General features: G+C 39.8%; 1 protein-coding gene across 1 annotated transcript in view; it reads left to right on the plus strand.

Annotated features, from left to right (window-relative positions):
• Nucleotides 1–24,520, plus strand: part of PRKDC (protein kinase, DNA-activated, catalytic subunit) — a gene marked incomplete at its 5' end in the record, with an annotated part of 203,039 nt that overhangs the window by 62,551 nt on the left and 115,968 nt on the right. Inside the window, 10 exons of the mRNA XM_081110966.1 lie at nt 1,478–1,704; nt 8,794–8,888; nt 10,990–11,089; nt 12,893–13,026; nt 16,057–16,320; nt 18,804–19,027; nt 20,163–20,371; nt 20,866–20,998; nt 21,746–21,904; nt 22,705–22,908. Coding sequence (XP_080967092.1) covers nt 1,478–1,704; nt 8,794–8,888; nt 10,990–11,089; nt 12,893–13,026; nt 16,057–16,320; nt 18,804–19,027; nt 20,163–20,371; nt 20,866–20,998; nt 21,746–21,904; nt 22,705–22,908 — 1,749 coding nt within the window. The remainder of the gene's footprint in view (nt 1–1,477; nt 1,705–8,793; nt 8,889–10,989; nt 11,090–12,892; nt 13,027–16,056; nt 16,321–18,803; nt 19,028–20,162; nt 20,372–20,865; nt 20,999–21,745; nt 21,905–22,704; nt 22,909–24,520) is intronic.

Genomic DNA, 24,520 nt, shown 5'->3' on the forward strand with positions numbered 1-24,520 from the left:
AGATCCAAAGCAGAACCTCTCTGGAGATCCTGACCAGAACTTGGCTAGAGATCCTGGCTAGGCTGCTGATCAACTGAACGCTGTCTCCATGTCATTCCTTCTTCGCCGACTCCGTCCACACCTTTGGGGATCCCTGGACCCGCTGGAGTTGGAGCCCAGCATTCGACCTAGAGATTACCACTCTGGCTTTCATCATCATAGATTAGCTTTGTTTATATTGAACTTCATGTAAGCACATTAAATTAAATTAAATTTCTGGCTTGTTTGCATTCAGATCAACTTATTCTAATGTTTTTATTCTGAAGTGTTTATCTTAGCTATTTCTCTTCCCCCTTTGAACCTTGAAATTAGCTTAAATAAGAGCTTCAGAAAGCATTCAGGTCAGATAATGAAAATGTAAAAGAGATAGTTGAAGAAAGAAAAGGTAAAGGAGGAAATGTGAAGTTGGTAGTACAGCACTCAAGTAAAAGGATATCTGTCAGTCTTCTAATAAGAATTGCTAATTTTCTTATGTGAACACAAACACGATATACCTCTGCTCTGAGAAGTGGTTAATAACTTCTTCCATTTCCATAGATTACTACCTTATTGAATTCTCATTAACGTATAATCAAAGATTTCACAAATAGCAAAAAACTGGGGATGTTAGGCAGAAGTACTCCCTTATTTCATTGTTCAGTGTACTTTTTCAAGTTAAACTTTTTCTATATAGATCTAGAGGAAATAATGCCTAGAGGGAGACAAAAACGTTCAAATTTCCTTAGCTGTTTTTTCAGATATTTAGCGATTGTGCCTTTATGGAGATTACTCTTACAGAAAGTTATATTTCTCGAACCACATCTCCATGTGATTTTTGTTTATGTAGCAGTATAGTTTCTTTGGAACTTGCAAGGGTCTTATTCTCTTTAACCTCAATACATAAAGCATCTCAGATTCTGTTATAGGGTCAGGTCAACAACAAAAATTCCTAGCAAGTGGCCATTGTGTTTCTTCAGGGAAGGACTGCTTGTTGTTACTAATTAAAGCATTCCTTTTTTTAAAAGGATTTTCAGTTTCTGGATTTGTTTAAAGAAAGTATTGTTATTATGTCAGTTGGAAGTTATTAGAGTCTAGAGCTTCTAGACAGATTGGTATTATTGGTGTTTTTTTTTCTTGAATAGTGCTGTAAATTAATTTTTTAAAAAATATATTTTATTGATTTTTTTATAGAGAGGAAGGGAGAGAGATAGAGAGTTAGAAACATCAATGAGAGAGAAACATCGATCAGCTGCCTCCTGCACATCTCCCACTGGGGATGTGCCCGCAACCCAGGTACATGCCCTTGACAGGAATCGAACCTGGGACCTTTCAGTCCGCAGGCCGACGCTCTATCCACTGAGCCAAACTGGTTTTGGCTGTAAATTAATTTTTATAAAATACTCTGGTTATGCTCAGAGGAAGATAGGGTATTCAATTGTCATTTTATGCTTTGTTTTAGGATGGAATTGTGGACCCCATTGACAGTACTTTGAGAGACTTTTGTGGTCGGTGTATCCGAGAATTCCTCAGATGGTCCATTAAACAGACAACACCACAGCAGCAGGAGAGAAGTTCAGTAAACACCAAATCACTTTTCAAGCGACTGTACAGCTTTGCACTTCACCCCAATGCTTTCAAGAGGCTAGGAGCATCACTTGCTTTTAATAATATCTACAGGGAATTCAGGTTAGTAAACCACACTACCGGAGAGAGTGTAAAACAAGTTCTTTAAATTTTCTGTAGTGATTTGGAAAAGTGACTTAGTGTTTATGTGTCCATGTATTCATATAGCAAGTATTTAATACGTGTGTTCTGGGTGCTGTTCTAGTTTCTAGGGATTAAAAAACTGAATTAAAGTGCTGTTTGCAGTCAAGAAGCTCAGAAACTGCTGGGAAATGCATCACACATAATACTACAGCAGTCTTATAAATGCAACAGAAGGCACTGTAGGGTCTTTTGGAGCATCAAGAGACAAGTGTCTACCCAGCTTGAGTAGGTTAGGGAAGGCTTCCTGTCACATTCATACTTGAAATGAGACTTAAAGGATGAATGGGGATCAGCTAGAGAAATTCAGATATGAAATAGGATGGTACACAAAGAGATAAAGATATTTTATATTTGTATTGATGGAGGAGTTTGAAGCTTAGAAGAGAGTGTTGTGAGGCCAGCCAGGAGTCTTTGTCCAGTTAAGAAACATAGGTCAGCTCTGGTGATGATGAGTCCCTGGAGTAGGAACAGGGAGCATCACGGTTAGATTTCCTCCTAAAATGTGCCTGCCAATAGCTATATGGAGTGTGAATCCGGTGGTACAAGACTGACAGCCAATGAAAGGGCTCTTGGAAAAGTCTAGGAAAAGAGAATTAGTCCTTGACCTAAAGTGATTGTTTGTTCGTCCACTTAGCATTATTTATTAAAAATATTATGTGCCATGTAGGATAAGCCCTCAGCTAATATTGTACTCAGTGGCAAAAAAACGGAAAGCTTTATCTCCAATATCAGGAACAGAAAAGGATGCCCACTGTCACCACTGTTATTCAACATAGTTCTGGAAGTCCTAGCCAGAGCAATCAGGCAAGAGAAACACAAAAGGGAACCCAAATTGCGAATGAAGTAAAATTGTCATTTTTGCAGATGACATGATACTTTATAAAGAAAACCTCGAAGGCCACCAAAAAAACTCCAAGCGCGCGCGCGCTTGCACACACACACACACACACACACACAACCTAGTAGAAATAGTAAATAAATACAGTAAAATTGAAGGATACAAAATCAATGTAATATACAGGTGATGTATTATAGAATTATAAACTTGAAAGTTATATAATGGAATTAACCAGTGCCACTGCAATGAATTTAATTTAAAAATTCAAAAAGACTTTATGTGCTAGACATTGTGCCAAATACTGGTGACATAAAGATGTAGCCCTTCATGAAGTTTGCATTTAAGAATGAGAGAGAATAATTAGTCACAAAGGTAAATGTAAAATTTATACCTGAAATTAGTGTTTTTAAGTAGTGGTACATGATTACTAAGTAATTGTATAATGAGGAACCTGATCTCATTTGGTCAGCATAGCTTCTCTCAGTGGCAGTTGGGATAGAGATGAAGGGAGAAGTTATAAAATAAATAAATAAATAAATAGGTGATTAGGTAGATAGATAATGGATGGATAGATTGATAGAACTCTATCTTGTGAAAAATGACTAGAGTTCAAAGAACCCACTTCATTATTTTTTAAATCTTTTAAAATCGTAACGTATAGGTACAGGAGAATGTTTACAGCATATATGTAAAGCTGTCACTATTTTTTTTTTTAAATTTTGTTTTATTGCTTTAAGTGTTACAAAGAGTATTACATATGTCTCCTTTTTTTTCCTCCCTTGACATTCCCCCGGCCTCCTCTACCCCCCAGTGTCTTGTGTCCATTGGTTATGCTTATATGCATGCATACAAGTCCTTTGATTGATCTCTTACCGCCCCGCCCCCCCAACCCTCTCCGGCCTTCCCGCTGTAGTTTGACAGCCTGTTTGATACTGCTCTGCCTCTGTATCTGTTTTTGTTCATCTGTTTATAATGGATATTATTATCCATAAATGAGTGAGATCATGTGGTATGCTGGGGTCCAACCCCAGCAGGTCCAGGGGTCCCCAAAGGTGTGGACGGAGTCAGTGAAGAAGGAATGACACAGAGACAGCGTTCAGTTGATCAGCAGCCTAGCCAGGATCTCTAGCCAAGTTCTGGTTAGGATCTCCACCCAAGTTCTGTGTAGGATCTCCAACCAAGTTCTGTGTCTAGGTTCTCTAGACATGTTCTCTCGCTAGGTTCTCCAGCCAGGTTCTGTGTCCAGGTTCTCTAGCCAAGTTCTGTCACCAGGTTCTCTAGCCAGGTTCTCCAGCCAGGTTCTATCCAGGTTCTCCTGCCAAGTTCTGTTGCCAGGTTCTGTCCAGGTTCTGTTGCCATGTACTCTCGCTAGGTTTTCCAGCCAGGTTCTGTCGCCAGGTTCTGTCCAGGTTCTCCTGCCAGGTTCTGTAGCCAGGTTCTGTCCAGGATCTTTTGCCAGGTTCAGTCACCAGGTTCTAGTCAGGTTCTCTTGCCATGTTCTATCCAGGTTCTGTAGCCAGGTTCTGTCTCTAGGTTCTTCAGCCAGGTTCTCTCGCTAGGTTCTGTCTCTAGGTTCTGTGGCCAGTTTCTGTCCAGGATCTTTTGCCATGTTCTCTCCAGCGAAGTTCTTCTGTCTCTAGGTTCTGTGTAGGTTCTGTGTCTAGGTTCTGTGTCTAGGTTCTGTCTCCTGTTGTCGTGTTACATCTGTATTTATACCAGTTGATTCCAAACCTATCAATCTCTATTCCAAAGGTTAGGGCGTTTCTTATCTCCATTCCAGGGAGTAAAGATTATGTAGCTTAAGCATGATTGTTCGTAAAGTGATTAATTACCCTCCTGGCACTTAGTTAAGGGGTTTTATTTCCTCCCTAACTTCAGGGGAAAACCCCTACCTGGGGAAACAACCTTTCTCAGAGAGGTGACCTTGGATAAAACACATAGTGCCAAGAAGGTGAGCAAACATATTAAGAACAGTATGCCATATATGCCAGGTCCCTTGAAACAGCAAGGATGGACCGGCTCCCGGCAGTGGTATTTTTCTTTCATTGACTGGCTTATTTCACTTAGCATAATGCTCTCCAGTTCCATCCATGCTGTTGCAAATGGTAAGAATTCCTTCTTTTTTTAAAAAATATATTTTATTGATTTTTTACAGAGAGGAAGGGAGAGGAATAGAGAGTTAGAAACATCAATGAGAAAGAAACATCGATCAGCTGCCTCCTGCACATTCCTTACTGGGGATGTGCCCGCAACCCAGGTACATGTCCTTGACCGGAATCGAACCCGGGGCCCTTCAGTCCGCAGGCCGACACTCTATCCACTAAGCCAAACCAGTCAGGGCAAGAATTCCTTCTTTTTTACAGCAGCATAGTATTCCATTGTGTAGATGTACCACAGTTTTCTAATCTATTCATCTGCTGATGGGCACTTAGGCTGTTTCCAAATCTTAGCTATGGTAAATTGTGCTGCTATGAACATAGGGATGCATATATCCTTTCTGATTGGTGTTTCTGGTTTCTTGGGATATATTCCTAGAAGTGGAATCACTGGGTCAAATGGGAGTTCCATTTTTAGTTTTTTGAGGAAACTCCGTACTGTTCTCCACAGTGGCTGCACCAGTCTCCATTCCCACCAGCAGTGCAGAAGAGTTCCTTTTTCTCCACATCCTCTCCAACACTTGTTGTTTGTTGATTTGTTGATGATAGCCATTCTGACAGGTGTGAGATGATACCTCGTTGTTTTGATTTGCATCTCTCGGATGATTAGTGACTTTGAGCATGTTTTCATATGTCCGTTGGCCTTCTAAATGTCCTCTTTTGAAAAGTGTCTATTTAGGTCCTTTGCCCATTTTTTGATTGGATTCTTTATCTTCCTTTTGTTAAGTTGTATGAATTCCCTGTAAATGTTGGAGATTAAACCCTTATCAGTGATAACATTGGCAAATATGTTCTCCCATGCATGGGCTTTCTTTTTGTTTTGTTGATGGTTTCTTTTGCTGTGCAGAAGCTTTTTAGTTTGATGTAGTCCCATTTGTTTATTTTCTCTTTAGTTTCCAATGCCCTAGGAGCTGTATCAGTGAAGAAATTGCCTCAGCACATGTCTGAGATTTTGTTGCCTTTGTATTCCTCTAGTATTTTTATGGTTTCCTGTCTTGCATTTAAGTCCTTTATCCATTTTGAGTTTATTTTTGTGTATGGTGTAAGTTGGTGGTCTAATTTCATTTTTTTGCATATATCCAATTTTCCCAACACCATTTATTGAAGAGATTGTCTTGACTCCATTGTATGTTCTTACCTCCTTTGTCAAATATTAATTGAGCATAGTGGTTCGGGTACTCTGCTTGGGCCCCTTTGGTGGGCACCTGATGTGAGCTGAGGCAAGCTGCCACTTGTGCCGGCTTGTGGCTGCTTCATTGAAGCTTCATCCCAGGCCCAGACTGGCCAATATTTAATGCCAGGGTTGGGACTCCGGAGGGGAGTTACTATGCAAGTTGAGACTGGTCGCCAATTACATCAGACTTTAGCCACTCATCATGAGATACAAGGCATGCTGAGGCCAGCTGCTGTTTATTTGAGGTTTTTGGACCTTGAAAGGTTTGATGAAAGTTTGCAGCATATTTGTATTGCATATTTGAAAATTGTTAAGAGAATAGATCTTAAAATTTCTCATTATAGAAGAAAATATTTTGTAGCTGTATGGTGTTATATATTTCATAGCCTTATTTTGATGATAATTTTTATTTATTTATACAATATTGAATCAGTATGCAGTATACCTGAAACTGATGTTTCATATTAATTGTACCTCTGTTAAAATTTATAAATTTTGTAGAATAATAATGATAAAAGAAGTTTTTGCTTACTACCTAGGTTAAGAAGTAGAGTATTATCAATATTTTAGAAGCTATCTTGCCCTGAATTAATCAGTCTCCTTTTATGTTACTTGTTCCCTTGCTCTTCTTTTTTGTTTTATTTGTACCTTAAAGGCTGTACTTTTGAGTTTTGGAGATCAGAAAGCATAGACACAACTGTGTAAGCATGTGGCAGTGTTTTCACTTTTAGATGAAGGATCCTAGGAGATTCTCTGATGAATGGAAACTGACTTCAACTTTTCTGAGAGATTTCAGGAGCATGTTCCAAGGAAATACAGTACATTGACAAGGTCCATCATTAGTCCTGGGAAGCAGAGCTGTCCAGAAATGGTGGGAAGTAAACCAGCACTTGACATCTGAGAGAAATATAGTCAAAGGGTGTGGACTGCCATTTAATTTCTATATACCTCTCAGTGTCCAATGTCCTACCCCTATCTGTCAGGAGCAGGCCACAGCACTGTTCTCTTGTGGGATAACTTAGATGACTTATCCCACTGTTAGCTGATCCAGGCTCAACATGAGCAGGAGAAGAATTTTCAGGTACATGGTCCTGGTAGGCCTGGATTCCCAAACAGAAGAATTAGTATTAAGCTCACCTGGCTGTTCTGTCCAGGTCCAAAACCCATACCATGGTATCCTTGTGGAGACGGCTGCCAGCATGTCTCTTTTTTGGATCCCTGCTTGCCTTTCTTGTCTGCACCTCCTTGACACTCCTCTTGGGTGTTCCCTTTATCCTTGTTTGGCCTTCTGTTTCTTTTTCTCAATTGTTGGGCTATAACCATTTGTCTAGGCAAGTGCTCCAAAAGGATAATGAAACTTCTCTTACCGCTCCAAGCCAGAAATTTAATCACATTCTAAGTGATTCTTTGAGGAAAGGTACCTGAGAGATCAATTTCTTGAGATCTTACATGTTGAATAATATAAATACAAGTTTTAATGTTTTCTTTCTGTATGTTAATGAACTGTTTTGCACACCTTTGGAGAGCCCAGTTTTAGAGTATCATTTTGTCATGTCATTTTTCTACATACTTACTTTAACTGATTTTGCTAAGATAAAAATTCTTGTACTTAGTCTGATCTTCAAAGGCCTCTATATTTCAATTCCAACTTTTGCAGTCTCATCACAAATTGCTCTTCCAAATTTAGCTTCTAGTTTTGCCAGTTTGCTTGCTGACTCCTGTGTTTTTCATCTTGCCCTCCATGTCTTTGCCCAAACCATTCATTTATTTGTAGTATCTGTTATTTTCAGTGTCACATTTGGGTGTTCAACATTGGGGGAGATGTGTACCTTGTGGAACCCTGAGAGGCCCTGCCCCCTCCTGGGATGCAAATTAAAAAAGAACTTCAGATATTTCTGCCAAACCAAATACTAATTTGCAATTCTTGTTTTAAGTCCTCCCCATTCCCCAGCACCACTCTTGGGTTTTTTTGTTCCAGGAAAGTACTCCTTCCCAGTAGGTGTGCAGGGACCCAGCACTGCTTCCACAACTAGAACTTTTTATTCTTAGTTTTCTCTGAACTCCTATGAGACTTAGTGCCTAGACCTGTCCAGTGTTATTAAGGAACATATTTTTCAGTGAGAGATATGGCTTCTATCTTTGGCCAACCCATGAGTTTATGTATAGGTAGGTGGTCCAAAGATATTGCTGATGGAATTAATTATTTACATGTACTTGATATGCATTTAAAAGGCTTAGAGTTAACTCTTGGTGTTGACTTGATTTTGGATAGGTTGAAAGCTTTTAAAATTTCTTTACTTTAAAAGAATATAAATGTGGTACCTGATCTTTTTTCTGTACTGCATTTAATTTTAATGATGTGTGTGCAAGTGTGGTCAGAAAGCAGTTCTCAGGTTACATGCTGTGAGCAACTGCAGATATAAGGAGAGGGGGGTTCATGTACAGAGAAAAAGCCAATGCTTCCTTTTTTGGTTTATGTAGCTTTTGGGAAGTTTTCTTCTTTCATAAGTATTTTAGGTTGTTCTATGTTTTTGTTTTGTTTCATTAATCCTCATGGAGAGAGAGAAACAGCAATGTGAGAGAAATATTGATTGATTGCCTCCCATACGTGCCCCAACCTGCAACCTAGGTGTGTGCCCTAACCGGGAATCGAACCCATAACATGCTCCAAACAACTGAGCCACTTGGCCAGGACAGGTTGTTTTATATTGTAAAACATTTGAGTCATTTTTAAGAATAAATTTAATCAATGAATGTATTGTTTACTAACATTACTTATTGTCCTTGTCATTTCTTCTTTATTGTTTTCTTATGTGAGGATCGTATTCTTTATTTTGCAGGGAAGAAGAGTCTCTGGTAGAACAGTTCGTGTTTGAATCCTTGGTTACATATATGGAAAGTCTGGCCTTAGCACATATGGATGAGAAATCCTTAGGTAGGTCTCATCCGAGCTTCTCTGTGCGTGCCGATTCTGTTTGCCTGATACGTTCTAAGGGCTTTTCACTCAGGGATTAAGCCTCAGCTACTTCTGTCACAGAGTGGTGTTCTTTTCTCACGTCTCCCATTTAGGGTGGTACATGTGAAGGGGATATATACCCCTCCAGAGCCTCAATTCCAGTTTGTAAAAGCTTTTGCCATGCCCTCCTTCTCTAAGAGTCATCATGTACCCCTGGTGGCCACTGAGGTTGACCGTTGATTTCTCAGAGATCCTGCAGGGCAGATGGGACAATTTTATTGTGAGTTCAATGAAGCCAACCAATTGCTATGATGACATAAAATGTGAAAGTGTACCGATTGTACAATGTAAAGAAAGCTGGATGTGATAACCACTGAGATGTGGTCAGTGTTCCTGAGCTCACTAATGATAACATAGAAAGTAGAACATAAGTCTCATTACAAGATTGTGAGAAAGCTCTTTTGACTATAATTAAGAAATAAAGTTAATTCAGGAATAGGCTAAAGTAGCTAAGAGAATAATAAATTCTAGACAGAAGCTGTTAGGAACATCATGAATATTTGAGCTGGAATACTTGTTAGAGATTTCCCCATTCAATTTCCACACTAGTCAGGGCCCAGGTGCCCAGAGAACATAAACAGTGAATCTAGGTCACAAAGCTGCATGGTGGCGGAATTTCTCTTTCATCTATCCAGATTTTGGTTTCTGTTTATTTTTTTAAAAGACATGTTAAACTCTATTATCCTTCAAGTTGATAGCCTGCTAAGGGCAAAAATGCTTAAAATTTAGTCCTTGCCATAAATAGTTTACTATTGCTTTGCTTACCTTTATATGTTATGTTGTTTTTTTTCAACACATGAAACTTTTAAACTCTTTTAAAAATCACTGCTATGTTTATAAAGTATAGGCAGGAAACTTTTTCTTGTTAACAGGTTAAAATAAGTTTTATAAGGCTCTTTTCCTAAATAACCATTTTACTATTTTAGTTCTGTTCTTCTATAGTGGTCGTATTATCCTATGTAATAAAAGGGCAATATGCAAATTGACCAAATGGCAGAATGACCGGTCGCTATGACATGCACTGACCACCAGGGGCAGATGCTCAATGTAGGAGCTGCCCACTGGTGGTCAGTGCACTCCCACAGGGGGCGTGCCGCTCAGCCACAAGCCGGGCTGACGGCTGGCAAGTGCAGCAGTGGTGGTGGGAGCCCCTCCCGCCTCTGCGACAGCACTGAGGATGTCCTACTGATGGCTTAGGCAGTCGGATATCCCCTGAGGGCTCCCGGACTGCTAGGACAGCCAAAGGGCGCAGGCCGGGCTGAGGGGGACCCCCTCCCAGTGTAAGAATGCTGTGCACTGGGCCTCTAGTTAAGCTATAATATAGTTTAACCTACATAAGAAGAAGGGGAGGTCAAGTTATGCCCCTTAAATAAAAGCCTTAAATTGAGATACACAGGCTCTTGTGTGGTATGTGGGTTTTGTAATATATTCAAAGTCTCTTCCATCTTAAATCCATTACATGAGTCTGTGCTTTGGCTGGCCAGAGGGCTGGTGGGGCAGTTTCTAAATAGGTGTGGTATTGCTGTATGTGTGAGTGTACTTCATAACCATCTTGCAATTTTTTTTTTCTCAACCCTCACCCAAGGATATTTTTCCATTGATTTCTTAGAGTGGAAGAAAGAGGGAAAGACAGAGAGAAATATCAATGTGAGAGAAACACATCGATTGGTTGCCTCCTGCACGCGCCCTGATCAGGGCCTGGGCCTGGGAGGATCCTGCAACCGAGATACGTGCCCTTGACCGGAATCAAACCCCCGGGACTCCTTGGTCTGCAGGCTGACGCTCTGTCCACTGAGCCAAACCGGCTAGGGCTGCCTTGCATTCTTAAATATGGGTTTTGGTTTTGGATATGCAATGTAAATCATTTATTTAAAGTTTAAATTCTGAGGGATGAAAAGATACTAACTACTGTAAATTTACCTCTAATTGAAAACTACACCAGTAAAGCTATAATATTAATTTATTTATTAATAACCAGCATATATCTTCTTTGGACTTATATCTTTGTACTTGAGAACAGGTACAGTTCAACAATGTCATGATGCCATTGATCACCTAAGGCGTATCATTGAAAAGAAGCATGTTTCTTTAAATGAAGCAAAAAAACGACGTTGCCCACGGTAGGTGATATTCCTTCAATTTTTCCCCAACATAAAGTGAATTCTCAGTTAATGAAGGAGAATTTGGGAGGAATGTGTGGAATATGCAGAATTAGTTTTAAAAAAATATTTTTATTGATTTCAGAGAGGAAGGGAGAAAGAGGGAGTGATAGAAACATTAATGACAAGAGTATCATTGATTGGCTGCCTCCTGCATGCCCCACAACCTGGGCATATGCCCTGACCAGTAATCAAACCATGACCTCCTGGTTCATAGGTTGACACTCAACCACTGAGCCACACCCTCCAGGCCAGAATTAGTTTTCTAAACAAGGAATGTGTGGAAGTATGAAGAGTCAGTCTTCCAAAGATATTAAGAAGCTTTATCTTTGAAATTGCTTGGCTTAAGGTATTAATTTGATCTTGGTTGGGACAGTGGATATAATTTGAAAATTCGTTTGTAACAATTTATTTTACCTTCACTAATTTGAATACCAATTTGATGTGGAATTATTTGCCTAGAATATGTATGAACTATTTTGGAGTAAATTTGAAATATAGGAACTAAGATATTGAAATAGAAGGATTTTGACAGACATGGAATTATAGACTTACTAGTGGCCTAGTGCACAAAATTCGTGCACGGGGGTGGGTGTCCCTCAGCCCGGCCTTCACCCTCTTCAATCTGGGACCCCTCAGGGGATGTCCAACTGCCGGTTTAGGCCCGATCCTTGTGGGATCGGGCCTAAACCGGCAGTCGGACATCGCTCTCGCAATCCGGGACCGCTGGCTCCTAACTTCTCACCTGCCTTCCTGCCTGATTGTCTCTAACCATTTTGCCTGCCAGCCTGCTCTCCCCCAATTCCCCCCCCCGCACCTGCCAGTCTTCTCGCCCCCAACTGCCTCCCCTTGCCAGCCTGATCGCCCCAACTGCCCTCCCCTCCTGGCCTGATCGCCCCTAACTGCCTCTGCCTCAGCCCTGCCACCATGGCTTTGTCCGGAAGGACGTCCAGAAGGTCTCCTGGCCTAATTAGCATATTACCCTTTTATTAGTATAGATAGATGAGATGAAGCTGCTTATAGCCAAGGTTGGGTTATTGAGTGGTTTCTAGTCTTTGCTCTCATTTTCATCCCAGCAGGCCTCATTCTCAGACAGGATGGGGGTGTGCCATGCATTAGCCCCTGTGCAGGGAACTCTGGTGTCTGCTGATGGCTGCTGCTTTGTAAAAGCATTGGCTTATATAGACTGGATATTAGTATGTCCTCTTTTAAAATTTATTCTTCCACATTCTACCATTAACTTATATCTCTTTAAACCATGGGTTCTCAAGCTTGAGCATGCATCAGGATTAGTTGGAGGTTTAGTTAAAACACAGGTCACTGGACCCTGCCCTCAGAATCTGTTTTAGTAGGTCTAAGGTGGGGCCACGAATTTGCATTTCTGCCACATTTGCAGGTAATATTGAGGCAGCTTGGTCCAGGGATCACAGCTTGAGGAGCACTGCTTTTGATCATAAATGCTCTTTTGCTTTCAAGAGCAGTGTACAGGAAACATAAAAATACTTGGTGCTATATTTTTAAAGAAATGTTTTGTAATTTTCCCTGGGGCTGGGGGAAGAAGGCAAGTAGCATTTAGGGACTATTTAATGTGCCATTTTTATTGCATTCTAATGATAATACATTAAAAATAAATTGAATGCCTTTTACTGAGATTTCTACATGTGTCATTGTGGCAAATTTGAGTTTTTGACTTCTAGACTCTTGGGTCACTTAAACACTAAGTATTGGGTTGTATATGATATACCTTGTGTTATCTCCATATAGGGGATTTCCACCTGCGGCATCATTGTGTTTATTGGATGTGGTCCAGTGGCTTTTAGCCAATTGTGGGAGGCCCCAGACAGAATGTCGACACAAATCCATAGAACTGTTTTATAAATTTGTTCCTTTATTGCCAGGTATGATGATCTTTATGCCCTATAAATCTTGGGTTTTGCTTTACCAGTAGTTTAGAGATGTGTACTTATTTAAAATGTATTCTTTACATTATTCAGATGAATATAACAAATAATATGTTTCTAATAAACATAACATTAAGTATGTTTAGTAATCATTACAGATCACTTGTATACAAATGATAAATTATGCGTGTACATTTCACAAAGTTTTAGAGAAGGAACGAAAAAATGCTATTTTGATGTTAGTCAAATGGTACAGAGGAAGTACATTTAGAATTCTCCAGCATCTTTTTTTATTCCACTACATTTTTGCTTTTCTATTCCATTTAAAAGAAATAAAGAAGAGTTGGATTATCATTGCGGTCATTAACATGATGTCAGTTAAGATTTAAAAATCGTATTAACATTAATGAAATAATGTAGTTGTTTTATTTCAGTATGTAATTAATAAGAAACTGATAGTCTCCTAAGTCTGAATGATCTCAGATCATTGTGATATTAAAGGAAAGAAGTGAACCTGTGCTTTTCAGTAATGAATGTACTACACCAGTAAACTGTACTTACACACTTAAGATAATTACTGACAGTGCACTAAGAATCATAATAGAGAGGCAGTTGTCTTTAGAAAGTGGGGTGGAATACTACTTTGGGGCTTTTTCTTCATGGGTGAAGAGATAAAAATTCATATAATTCTGAAGCTTAGAAGGATTCTATGTTTTTTTATATTATGAAATATAACATTATATACTATATATACTGTATATTATAATTGTATTCATACTATATATTATATGTGGCATACATATACATACTATAATTTTACTATACATAGTATAATTTTATTTATATTGTAGAAATGTATGTTTATATTTTAAATTTAGAGAATGTTTATTATTTCATATTTGCTTACAGCTTTTAGTTAAAGTTTGTTTTATATGTTAAATTATTCTTTTAAAAAAAATATATTTCTTTATTGATTTCAGAAAGGAAGGGAGAAGGAGAGAGAGATAGAAACATCAATGATGAGAGAGAATCATTGATTGGCTGCCTCCTGCACACCCCTACTGGGGAACGAGCCCGCAACCCAGGCGTGTGCCCTTGGCCGGAATCGAACCTGGGACCCTTCAGTCCTCAGGCTGACGCTCTGTCCACTGAGCCAAGCCGGCCAGGGCTTAAATTATTCTCATACCAATTATAACACGGCAGTGAAGGGTGAGTGGGTAGAGGGGTGGGCATCTGTTCATTATTTTTAAAGGAAACTGAGGCCCAGATATTACATGGGTAGAACTACTCGTTGGCAATCCCTGCTTCATATCTGGGTGCCTGGCTCTCTCTCGCCCACATGATTTCTGGTGATGCCAACTTGACTGATCCCAGACATTTCTGTTGCTGTTCTGCTCAATTTCCTCTAATAGGGACTGCATATATTTTCAATGAAATAAATGAGCTCTACCTCTTAGAATTGTGTTTGTTAAACTAAGGATGCGAAGTATGTGAACCTAGCCCTGCTACCAAAATACAGTTTTTATAAAATTAATAAACATTCCTTGACTTACCTCCAATGTCTCCTCCCATGGTGCCTAGGCCTCTCTCTCCTCCATCTTTTCCATGATTGGTTTTTAAGGGACAGCGTTAGGCATCTCTTTAGATCAGAGGTCCTGTGTCCTGAGGCCAGCACCATGAGGGGGAGCTGGACACATCAACACCAGCTCAGGGGACGCAGTAACAGGTGCAGGTATGTTCCTGTGAGCTGTGTCAGGAGCCTCTGCTGACACTCAGTGAATGGGAGCCTGTTACACTGAGAGCCAGCGTGACACACACCCACTGTCGTGAGGAGGATGGTGAAAAAGGGAAGGTTCCCAATGTGCTTTCCTGTTTTTCTCAGCTTGTCTCTCTTTTCTCATGGTCTCTTGTCTTCTTTCTCTTCTGTTTTTTTGTGTCCTTTATTTCTGTACTTTTTTTTATCACTTTCAGCTAGCACTGAATGTGAAATTTAAATATCTAATTTTCACTCATTATTACAGTTTTATTTTCTGTCTTTTCTTAGTGAAAATAATAGAATGGTTTAATACTTCTTTCTAAAGCAAAACCTGAAAACATGATATTAATCTTTTACTTTTACAACTTGTGGTGGGTAGTTTTTGACACAAAAAAAAAACTGTTTCTTCTGAATACATCAGAATTATATTACTGTTTTGGATTCTTCATGAACATCGTTAGACTGAAAACAATTTGATCTTTCAGAGCCTCTCATATCAGAGAATACAAAATATAATTTTATTTTTTTCTTTAATTTAGAAATGATTAATACTTAAAAGAAAAATATCTTTTAGCAAGCAAGTCATTTGTCTCTAATTTTACAAACAATACTTACTGTATGGAAGATTCCATTTTAAGCACTTTAAAAATTATTAACTACTTTAATTCAGTTAATCTTTGAAATAACCTCAGAGGTAGATACTGTTACGATTCTCATTTAAGGTTGAGTAAACTCAGACATGAGAGGCCAGGTCCCTGAAGCTGAGAGGTAGCACAACCGAGACAGGAATATAAGAATCACAGTGATTTGTGTGCCCATTCCTTAAATTATCCTATTAAAAAGGAATAATAATATTAAAGAAAAAGGGCAAAAGAAAGGGCACGAAGTTTAAAGCTATTAAAATGGTGTCCAACTATTTTTATAACGTTTAAAGAAACAGGAAAGAATGGCTTTTGGTGGAAATGCTTTTGGCAGTAATTATAGTGAAACAGGTCGTGAGTGCTATGGTGAAAAAGGATTGCCCTGGATCATTGTGAAATTTTGCTGTTCTGATAGATGGTCTGTGTGGGATTTTAACGGAAAGCCACACGTGAAGTATTGTGTAGTGCCAGCCTTGTTCCGTTCTGGTTACATTCTTAACTTGAAAGACTTCTTTCCATTTTCTTTATTACCGGGGGATGCTGCTTCTAATTAGGAGCAGTGATTGGATGAAATAATTTTATTATGTGCTAGTTATTTACATGCGTGCTTAGTTGTGTTTCTTTTTTCAGGCAGCACGACTCCTTCTTTATGGCTGAAAGACGTTATCAAGAGAAACAACGCTTCCTTTCTCATCAGCACATTTGAGGGGGGAGGAGCGGGCGGCGAAGGGCAGTCAGGCATCCTGGCTCAGCCCACCCTCTGCCATGTGCAAGGGGTGCAAGGGCCGCTCAGCCTGAGAGCCGCCCTGCAGTGGATGGACATGCTGCTGGCGGCGCTGGAGTGCTACAACACCTTCATCGAAGAGAGAACCTTGGAGGCATCCGAGGTCCTGGGTGGGTGGACTTACCCCTAAGTTACCGTTGTCAGTTCTGCCGGGAGGCTTTCTGGGAAAGGATCAGTGGGGTTTTTGATTCGACAGTTTGCTGCTGTCGCAAAATAATAACAGTGGTGATGACATAGCATTTATTTAGTACTGTGCAAAGAGCTTTACCTGCATTCTTACTTAATCTCACAGTGAGGGTGTGAGTATAGATGTCACAACTGAGGCTACAGGAACCTTTTCTTTTTGCCCTGTCCAGTTGTGAAACTTTAAAAATAGTAAAAGTAGCTGTGCAGATGCCAATAGTACCTTAAATATATTGTTTTAAGAGCTCTCATATATCCTCATTTTGAAAGTTTGAGCAAGGAAAAAAGGCATAAAAAGATGCAAAACCTCTTTCCTAATCACATTTCCTAATGAGAAACATTATAACAGTTTAGTGTTTACTTTTCTAAACTTTTAATATATATTTTTTTAATTTTCATTTTTTAGTTAATGGATGATTTTACATGCTTTACTGTAATTTGTTTTTTTAAAAAGAAACTTAACGGTGTATTCAATGGAACCTAAATACGATAGGAGTTTTCTAGTCAACATCTTCAGCTTTAAAATACAGTTTCTTTACTGGAAATTTTTCAGAATCCCTGTCTTATTATTACTACTCCGTTCTCCTTACATTTTTTTAATCTTAAAGTATTATTCTTTTATGCTTATATTTTTATGTATAATTCTACCTATGTCTTTGAAACAAAGAGTGTGTTTATATAAAGGTTTCTTCTGTGTTATCATTACATTTGTTACTAGGGCACATTACACTCATTACCACCACAACATAATCATAATAAACATTTTTATAATTATTATATATAAAACTAAGATTGTGTGGTTATAATAATATTTTTTGTTCGTTTAGATTTTAGTACTTGTTCACAATAAACAAGTGCCATTTTTGAATAATTCTAAAATAGACTTTGTTCCCACATTTAACATATCTGTGGTTGGAATGTGTCATAGCTCATAGTCTGTGTAGTCAAGAATAGTTGGCATTTGAGAATGTAATTCTTAATGTATTTTCTCTCACTTCTTTGAATACATAGTGACCTGTCATCAAAATTATTTTTTAATGATTTGATGGTATAATTTATTTTCCTTAAATTTTATGAAAACAAGAATTGGACACCATTAGACTTATAAAAGGATTTGTCATTCAGTCATTACCTTTACTTATTCTTTCAACACATGTATCACTATTTTAAATTGTCTCTTTGGGGCTTCAAAAGTCTACAGTTTGCCGAGGCCGGTTTGGCTCAGTGGATGGAGCGTCGGCCTGCGGACTGGGAGGTCCCGGGTTCGATTCCGGTCAAGGGCATGTGCCTGGGTTGCGGGCATATCCCCGGTGGGAGATGTGCAGGAGGCAGCTGATCGATGATTCTCTCTCATCGATGTTTCTAACTCTCTATCTCTCTCCCTTCCTCTCTGTAAAAAATCAATAAAAATATATTAAAAAAAAATTAAAAAAAAAAAAAAAAGTCTACAGTTAATTTGAGGAGAGGAGAAAAGTGTATCTTCCTCCCTCCTTCCCTCCCACCCTTCCTTCCTTCCTTTTTTTTTATCCTCACCCAAGGTTATTTTTTCCTTGATTTTTAGAGAGAGTGACAGGGAGGGGGAGAGACAGAGAGAGAAACATCGATGTGAGAGCGACATTGGTTGCCTCCTGCATGTGTCCCGACTAGTGCTGGGGATCTAGCCTGCAACCGAAATACATGCCTTTTCACTGGACTCGAACCTGAGACCCTTCAGTCCACAGGCCGATGCTCTAACCACTGAGCAACCGGCTAGGACTGTGTTTCTTTTGTTATGCAGGAGAAGGGCAATTGTGAAAGGGATGGAGATGAGTAAGGAGCACAATCATATTTTCAGATCGATGAGTTTTATTTTGTTGACCTGATTGATTTTATGATATACCTGTTTGAAGATGACTGCCATAATTGTTCTCTCTGTCACCCCTTTGAAGGACATTTAGGTTGTTTCTATTTTCTATTATTAAGAACAGTGCTAAAATGAGAATCCCTATAAACATATCTTGCAACTACTTCAATAGAATGAAATTTCAGTGCTGGATCAAATCATATGAGTCAACATTTATCAGAAATTGGCATACACACTTTTTTAAAGCTTTTGGTATGATTTGCCAAATTGCCCTTTAAAAAGATCATATTAATTTATATTCCCACAGCTAGTGTTTGAAAAGCAAGACCTAATCTTCAGTAGATGTGTTCTTACTCTGAGTTTAAAGTTGAATTCTGTTTGGGTGGTCTTAATTCTGAAATTCTGAAATGAGAAGAAATAGTGCCATTTTATTCAGCTTTTATTGAATGTCTTCTTTTACATTTGAATTTTGACTACATCATGACTATATTTAAAGAAGAGGTTTCACATTAATCTCATTGGAGTTAGAGAAAACAAATGTTGATATTTTAATGCATTTTTTTCTAGGTACTGAAACACAGTCTTCACTTTGGAAAGCGGTGACTTTCTTTTTAGAAAGCATTGCTATGCATGATACTATGGCAGTTACAAAGAGCTTTGGCCCTGGGATAACAGATAACAGACTCAGCCCACAAGAGGAAGAAAGATATAATTACAGCAAATGCACAATTGTCGTTCGGATTATGGAATTTACCACAACACTGCTCAGACTCTACCCAGAAGGCTGGAAGGTAGGGTCACTCCTGTTGCTCTATTTGAGGACAATGTTTGGCACTGGAAAAATACATATAAAGTGACTACTAGAAGTGGTTTGGGCTGTCTTAGAACTTTTCATTGCTGTAGGAGTTACCTATTTTTGAAAATAATAAAACTGCACGTACTGCAGATGCTCATTGTGTGAATAAAATACAAAAGCTCTTCTGAATTTTTATTAGATACTAGGGGCCCGGTGCATGAAATTTGTGCACGGGTAGGGTCCCTAGGCCTGGCTGGTGATCAGGGCCCATTGGGATCTTCCTTCCCCTGGCTGCCGGCTGCCGGCTGCTGGCCGGGGCCTTCCTTTGTTCCACGCCTCCCCCTGGTAGTCAGCGCACATCATAGCGAGCTGCCGAACTCATGAGGGGACAATTTGCATATTAGCCTTTTATTATATAGGACTGCATTTTCATACTACAGTCAAATGTCTACCTTAGGAAACATAAATTAGCAAATATTTATAAGTGTATCTGTCAGGCTTATTATATAAACATATTCCAGTCAATCCATCTAGTTAATATATACTACATGCCTACTATATACCAGGTTCTGTCCTGCAGATACAGCATTGACCTGACCTAGGGGCTGGGAAACTATGGGCCCTAGACCAGATACCACCTGCTACCTGCTCTTGTAAAGAAGGCTTTAACCCTGGCCAGGTAGTTCAGTTGATTAGAGCATCGTCCAATATGCCAAGGTTGTGAGTTCAGTCCCTGGTCAGGGCACATACAGGAAGTACCAATGAATGCATGAATAAGTGGAACAACAAATTGATCTCTCTCTCTCTCTTCTTCTCTCTCTCTCCCCTCCCTCCCCTCAAGTCAGTGAATAAAAATTTTTTACAAAGAAGGTTTTATTGGAACACATCCAGGTTCATTTGTTCACATATTGTTCATGGTGACTTTCCCACTATAATGGCATTTAAGTAGCTGCAGCAGAGAATGTATGGCCCATAAAGCTAAACACATTTATTGTTCAACACTTTACAGAGAAAGTTTGCCAACCCTTGCCCTATCCAGGCAAAATTTCCCAACTTCATGGACCGTACACTGTAGTGAAAATCTAATTCTGACTAATAGATGTGTTCTTACTCAAATCTGTCTTTTACAGCTTCTTGAAAAGTATTTATGTAACACAAACCTTATGAAACTCTTGGTGAAAACCTTATGTGAGCCCTCGAGCATAGGTTTCAATATCAGTGATGTCCACATTATGAATCACCTTCCTGATGTTTGTGTGAACCTGATGAAAGCACTAAAGAAGTCTCCGTACAAAGACATTCTAGAGAGGAGCCTCAAGGAAAAAATAACAGCACAGAGGTGGGCATTCGGGCCATGCTCAGGGTCAGGGTTGGGAGTTTAAGGTTGCACCATGCTGTGGAGCCGTGTGGGCATTCGGGTCATGCTCAGCGTCAGGGTTGTGGAGGACTTAAAGATTGCACCATGCTGTGGAGCTGTGCGCTGGTCTGCCCTAGCTCCATTTCTTCAAGTGAGGAATCTCATCAATGAGGTGTTGGGTGCAGAGGATCGCATCAGTTTGAAAATCATCTATTCAGCAAATGCCTTCCCTGCCCCTTGAACACAAGCCTTGCATGTGGCTTAACCTTTGTTGATTTCCGTGGCTGGCTTAGTACACGGGCCCCTGGGTTTGTGTTAGCCATGTTTGTTTTCCAGGGCTGCGTAAGCTATTTGAGTGCTGGGTATTTAGTTAGTAATACGTTCATAACAGAATGCACACGTTTTTCAGTATATCCGCATAATTTAATGAGACTGGCACTCACGCCGGTTTCTTTTTGCTTTCCTCCTTTGGCCAGCTTTGAGGAGCTCTGTGGCATTGACCTGTATGGCCCTGATGCTTACGTGGACAGGGCCACGTTGTCTTCTTTTGTGTCAGCTTGTAAACATCTTCATCGAGCTGGGGTTTTGCATGATGTATTGCCATCTCAGGTAACCACATTTTGTTTTTACATGTTTCGTAGCTTCAATGAGCTAACTAGTCGATTTATTTATATTCTTTTTTGAACATCCTTTATGGGTGCTGAAATGGGAATTATAGAAATACTTGCTTCCAGGCATGTAGGTATTACCAGGAATCCTATCTAATAATAGCCAAACATGGTAATTGACCGTGCCTTCGCTATGCCTCCCATGGGCTAATCAGCGTGATATGCAAATTAACCGCCAACAAAGATGGCGGTTAATTTGTATATACCGGCTGGGAGCGAAACAAGCCAGGCGGCCAAAAACAAGCAGGGTGGTGGAGGCAGGAGCAAAACAAGCCGGGTGGCGGAGGGGGGCGGGGGCGAAACAAGCCGGTTGGCAGAGACGGGAGCGAAGCCCACCTCAGCGGGTTTCGCTCCCTTCTCTGCTTTGCTCTAGCCGTAGGAAGCCCTATTCTTGCAGGAATCTTCCTGCAATGGCCTCTAGTATAAATATAAAAGTAAATATAAAAATTAATGTCAAATGAAAGTAGAACAAAGTCTATTTGAGTACTTCTGAAGAACTTCAGGGACTAACTGCTACTGTGCCTTGGTGGCTAGGCACCGGCAGTGAAAAACAGCGTAGAAAGCAGTTGAGTGAAACATTTCCTTACAGTTGGAAGGCAGTTGTCAGTGTTAGCTAACATGGAATTTTTAATTAACAAAAGGTATGAAATTGTGTGTTTTTAATACCTTATTGTTGATTTTATTTTAGTCTATAGATCAGCACCACTATATCGGCACAAAGCTTCTTTCCCTGGTTTATAAAAGCATCGCTCCTGGACACGAACAACAGTGCCTCCCTTCACTCGACCCCAGTTGTAAGCGATTGGCCAGTGGACTTTTGGAGTTGGCCTTTGCTTTTGGAGGATTGGTAGGAAAAGCAGCCACATGCTATGCTTTCCTAATAATGTGACTATGTAACTCACATGCATTGTGTCTTTAAAAACAGTAATTTATTGGATAAGTTCTGAGCTGCACAAGTACTTGAATTAATTTACATGAGCTGACTTTCTAGAAGGTTTCTGGTGTGTTTTTTTTTAAATGAAAGAAATAGAGCAGCATTCTTGCAAATTAAGGTTTTGTCTCTTGCTCTTTGTTCCCAGAAGGACTTTAGGCAGAGAACATTTTGTGACTATACAGCTGAACTGTGTTGGCACAGTGACCCCTCCTTCCCCTCTCCTTGGTAATTCTTCAAGGGGCTGATTTGGGAGATCCCCCGAAAGATAACTGAGTCACCACAAAAAATGTCTTCATTCTATTGAAACTGCAGGCTGGCCTCAGCCTCTGCTGCAGAGCAGACCTGCAGCCAGTTCTGGGCATCCACTCACTGCCCGTCTTTCTCCTGCAGTAGAAGCCTCTGCTCCTTTGTCTACTTCATGTAACAAATTACATGCTTTGTCTAAAAAGACTCCTTTACTAGATTCTCCCCTCAAAGCAACAGTAAATTGTCTAGAAATTTGGGAGAAATATGAGTCAGGGAAGATCTGTTTCCCAAATTGAAACTTAGAAATTGGAGACTTATTGAAATGTATCTAATATAAATTTGAACCCTGGCCTTTATACCAGGCTCTTGTGTGAGTTTCCACTTTCAAAGTTAATAGCTACCCAAGGAGTCTTTCTGCAACATTTAAGATGTGTATTGCTATCACCGCCCTTCCTTTATCTTCTCAGTGTGAGTGCCTGGTGAGGCTTCTCCTGGACACAGCAGAGCTGTCCATGCCGGCCTCAGGAGGGTCCCAGAGGAACATCGTCAGCTTCTACCACGGAGAGTATTTCTACAGCTTGTTCTCAGACACCATCAACACTGAATTGTTGAAAAATCTAGATCTTGCCGTATTGGAGCTTATGAAATCATCTGTGGATAATCCCAAAATGGTAATGAAATTTTACTTTAAGTAAAGTTTATTTTCTTATATAATGTTTGTATTCCTGAAATATATTACTAAACCAAAACAAGATTTCTTCCTGGAAGGTTTAAATCTCTTGCCAATGCTTAACAACAAAACCAAAGGGAAAAAAACAACAGCACCTTAATGAATAGTTAATAATGGTTGTTGAAACATTGACTTTTGCCCCTCATCTCTCTAGGCCTAATTTTGTAAGGCACAGCTATGTAGATAATGACTTCTTGTCAGGCTTTGGCATTGGAGCTCATAAGCCTGTCCTGAGGTCAAGCCTGCCTTTGCTTCTCCTCCAGCCCCTCTCCTCGCTGGTCCTGTTCGTTCAGGGATCATTTCCTGCACGTTCCTGCTGTAGCCCACATGTCCCCTCGCACTGAACCTCTGGAGATCACTACTTCATATTCAGTTGACTCTGGTTTGCTAAACTTATAACATTTCGAAATTTAACCTGGTCTGCAGACAATCCGAAACTGTTGACTGCTAGAGTGACCCTTTTAAGGGGAGAGTGTATAATTCCCTACTGAGTTAAGCTTTTATTCTAAACAGTGCTTATTATCTATTTTAGGGGAATATTTTGTGATAGATTGCACTAGGGATTTGTATTTTTTAAAGTTAGAAATAAAATTATAGTAGACTCAGAAAATATAACAATTTGAGCTTTTAAACTATTCAGACTTCTGTTGATGATGATGGATAAAAATCATATGCCTTTACCTCCACCTCAAATACCTCTAAAATGACAGGAACAGGGTTAAAAAAAGGAACAATGTTGCAGGACACAGAGGAAAGGAAACAGGACAAGAGTGACAACACTTTGGAGGCTGGAAGGCAAAAGCACATGTTGTCGTTAACAGACTTCAGAGTCCGAGAAAGCTGCAATGTGACGGACCATAGCAGTGTGCAGATGGGCAGCCAGCTGTGCTGCAGAACTCAGAAAGGGGTCCGGTTCTGGTCTTTAGGGCTGAGGTGTTTCCCCCCCAGTTTGGATTCCAGAATACAGTCTTCTAGGACTCTGCTCTCAGGCAGGATATCAGAATATTTTAACAAGACTAAGAGAAAACAAAGATACTATATATAATCACTGCCCAGCCAGATCAGTTTCCAGTGACTATCATGGCCAGTGAGCCCTGCCCACTGGATAGTGTTTCTGATCAGTCCCTTGACATGTACCAACAGCAAAATAATACCAAGCACCCGAGGAAGGGGATTCTAAAAGGGCCAGGCAAGGAACAAGACACTTGAAGCAGAGACTATTCAGTGAGATGGAAATGTAAAAAGAAAAAAAAAGTCAGAAAGATGAGAGAACATAGTGTATCCATGGAACAAGACATGCTGCTGAAAAGAAACATCAGAGGACAAATGAAATTGGGGAGAATTAAGCATAAGCATCAGAAATTAAAAATAAAATGGGGTAGGAAGACAAAATTCAGGGACTCTCACAAAGAGTAGAGGAAAAGAGACAAAACAGAAAACAGGAGAGAAAGATGAGGAAACTTGGGATCAATGTACAAGGTCAAGTAGCAGGGCCTCTGCCTCAGAGGGAAGACGGGCTTGCACAGCTGAAGAGAATGTCCCAGAGATGACGA

The sequence above is a fragment of the Myotis nattereri genome (assembly GCF_964212035.1).
Source record: "Myotis nattereri genome assembly, chromosome: 17".
Classification (NCBI taxonomy): Eukaryota; Metazoa; Chordata; class Mammalia; order Chiroptera; family Vespertilionidae; genus Myotis; species Myotis nattereri.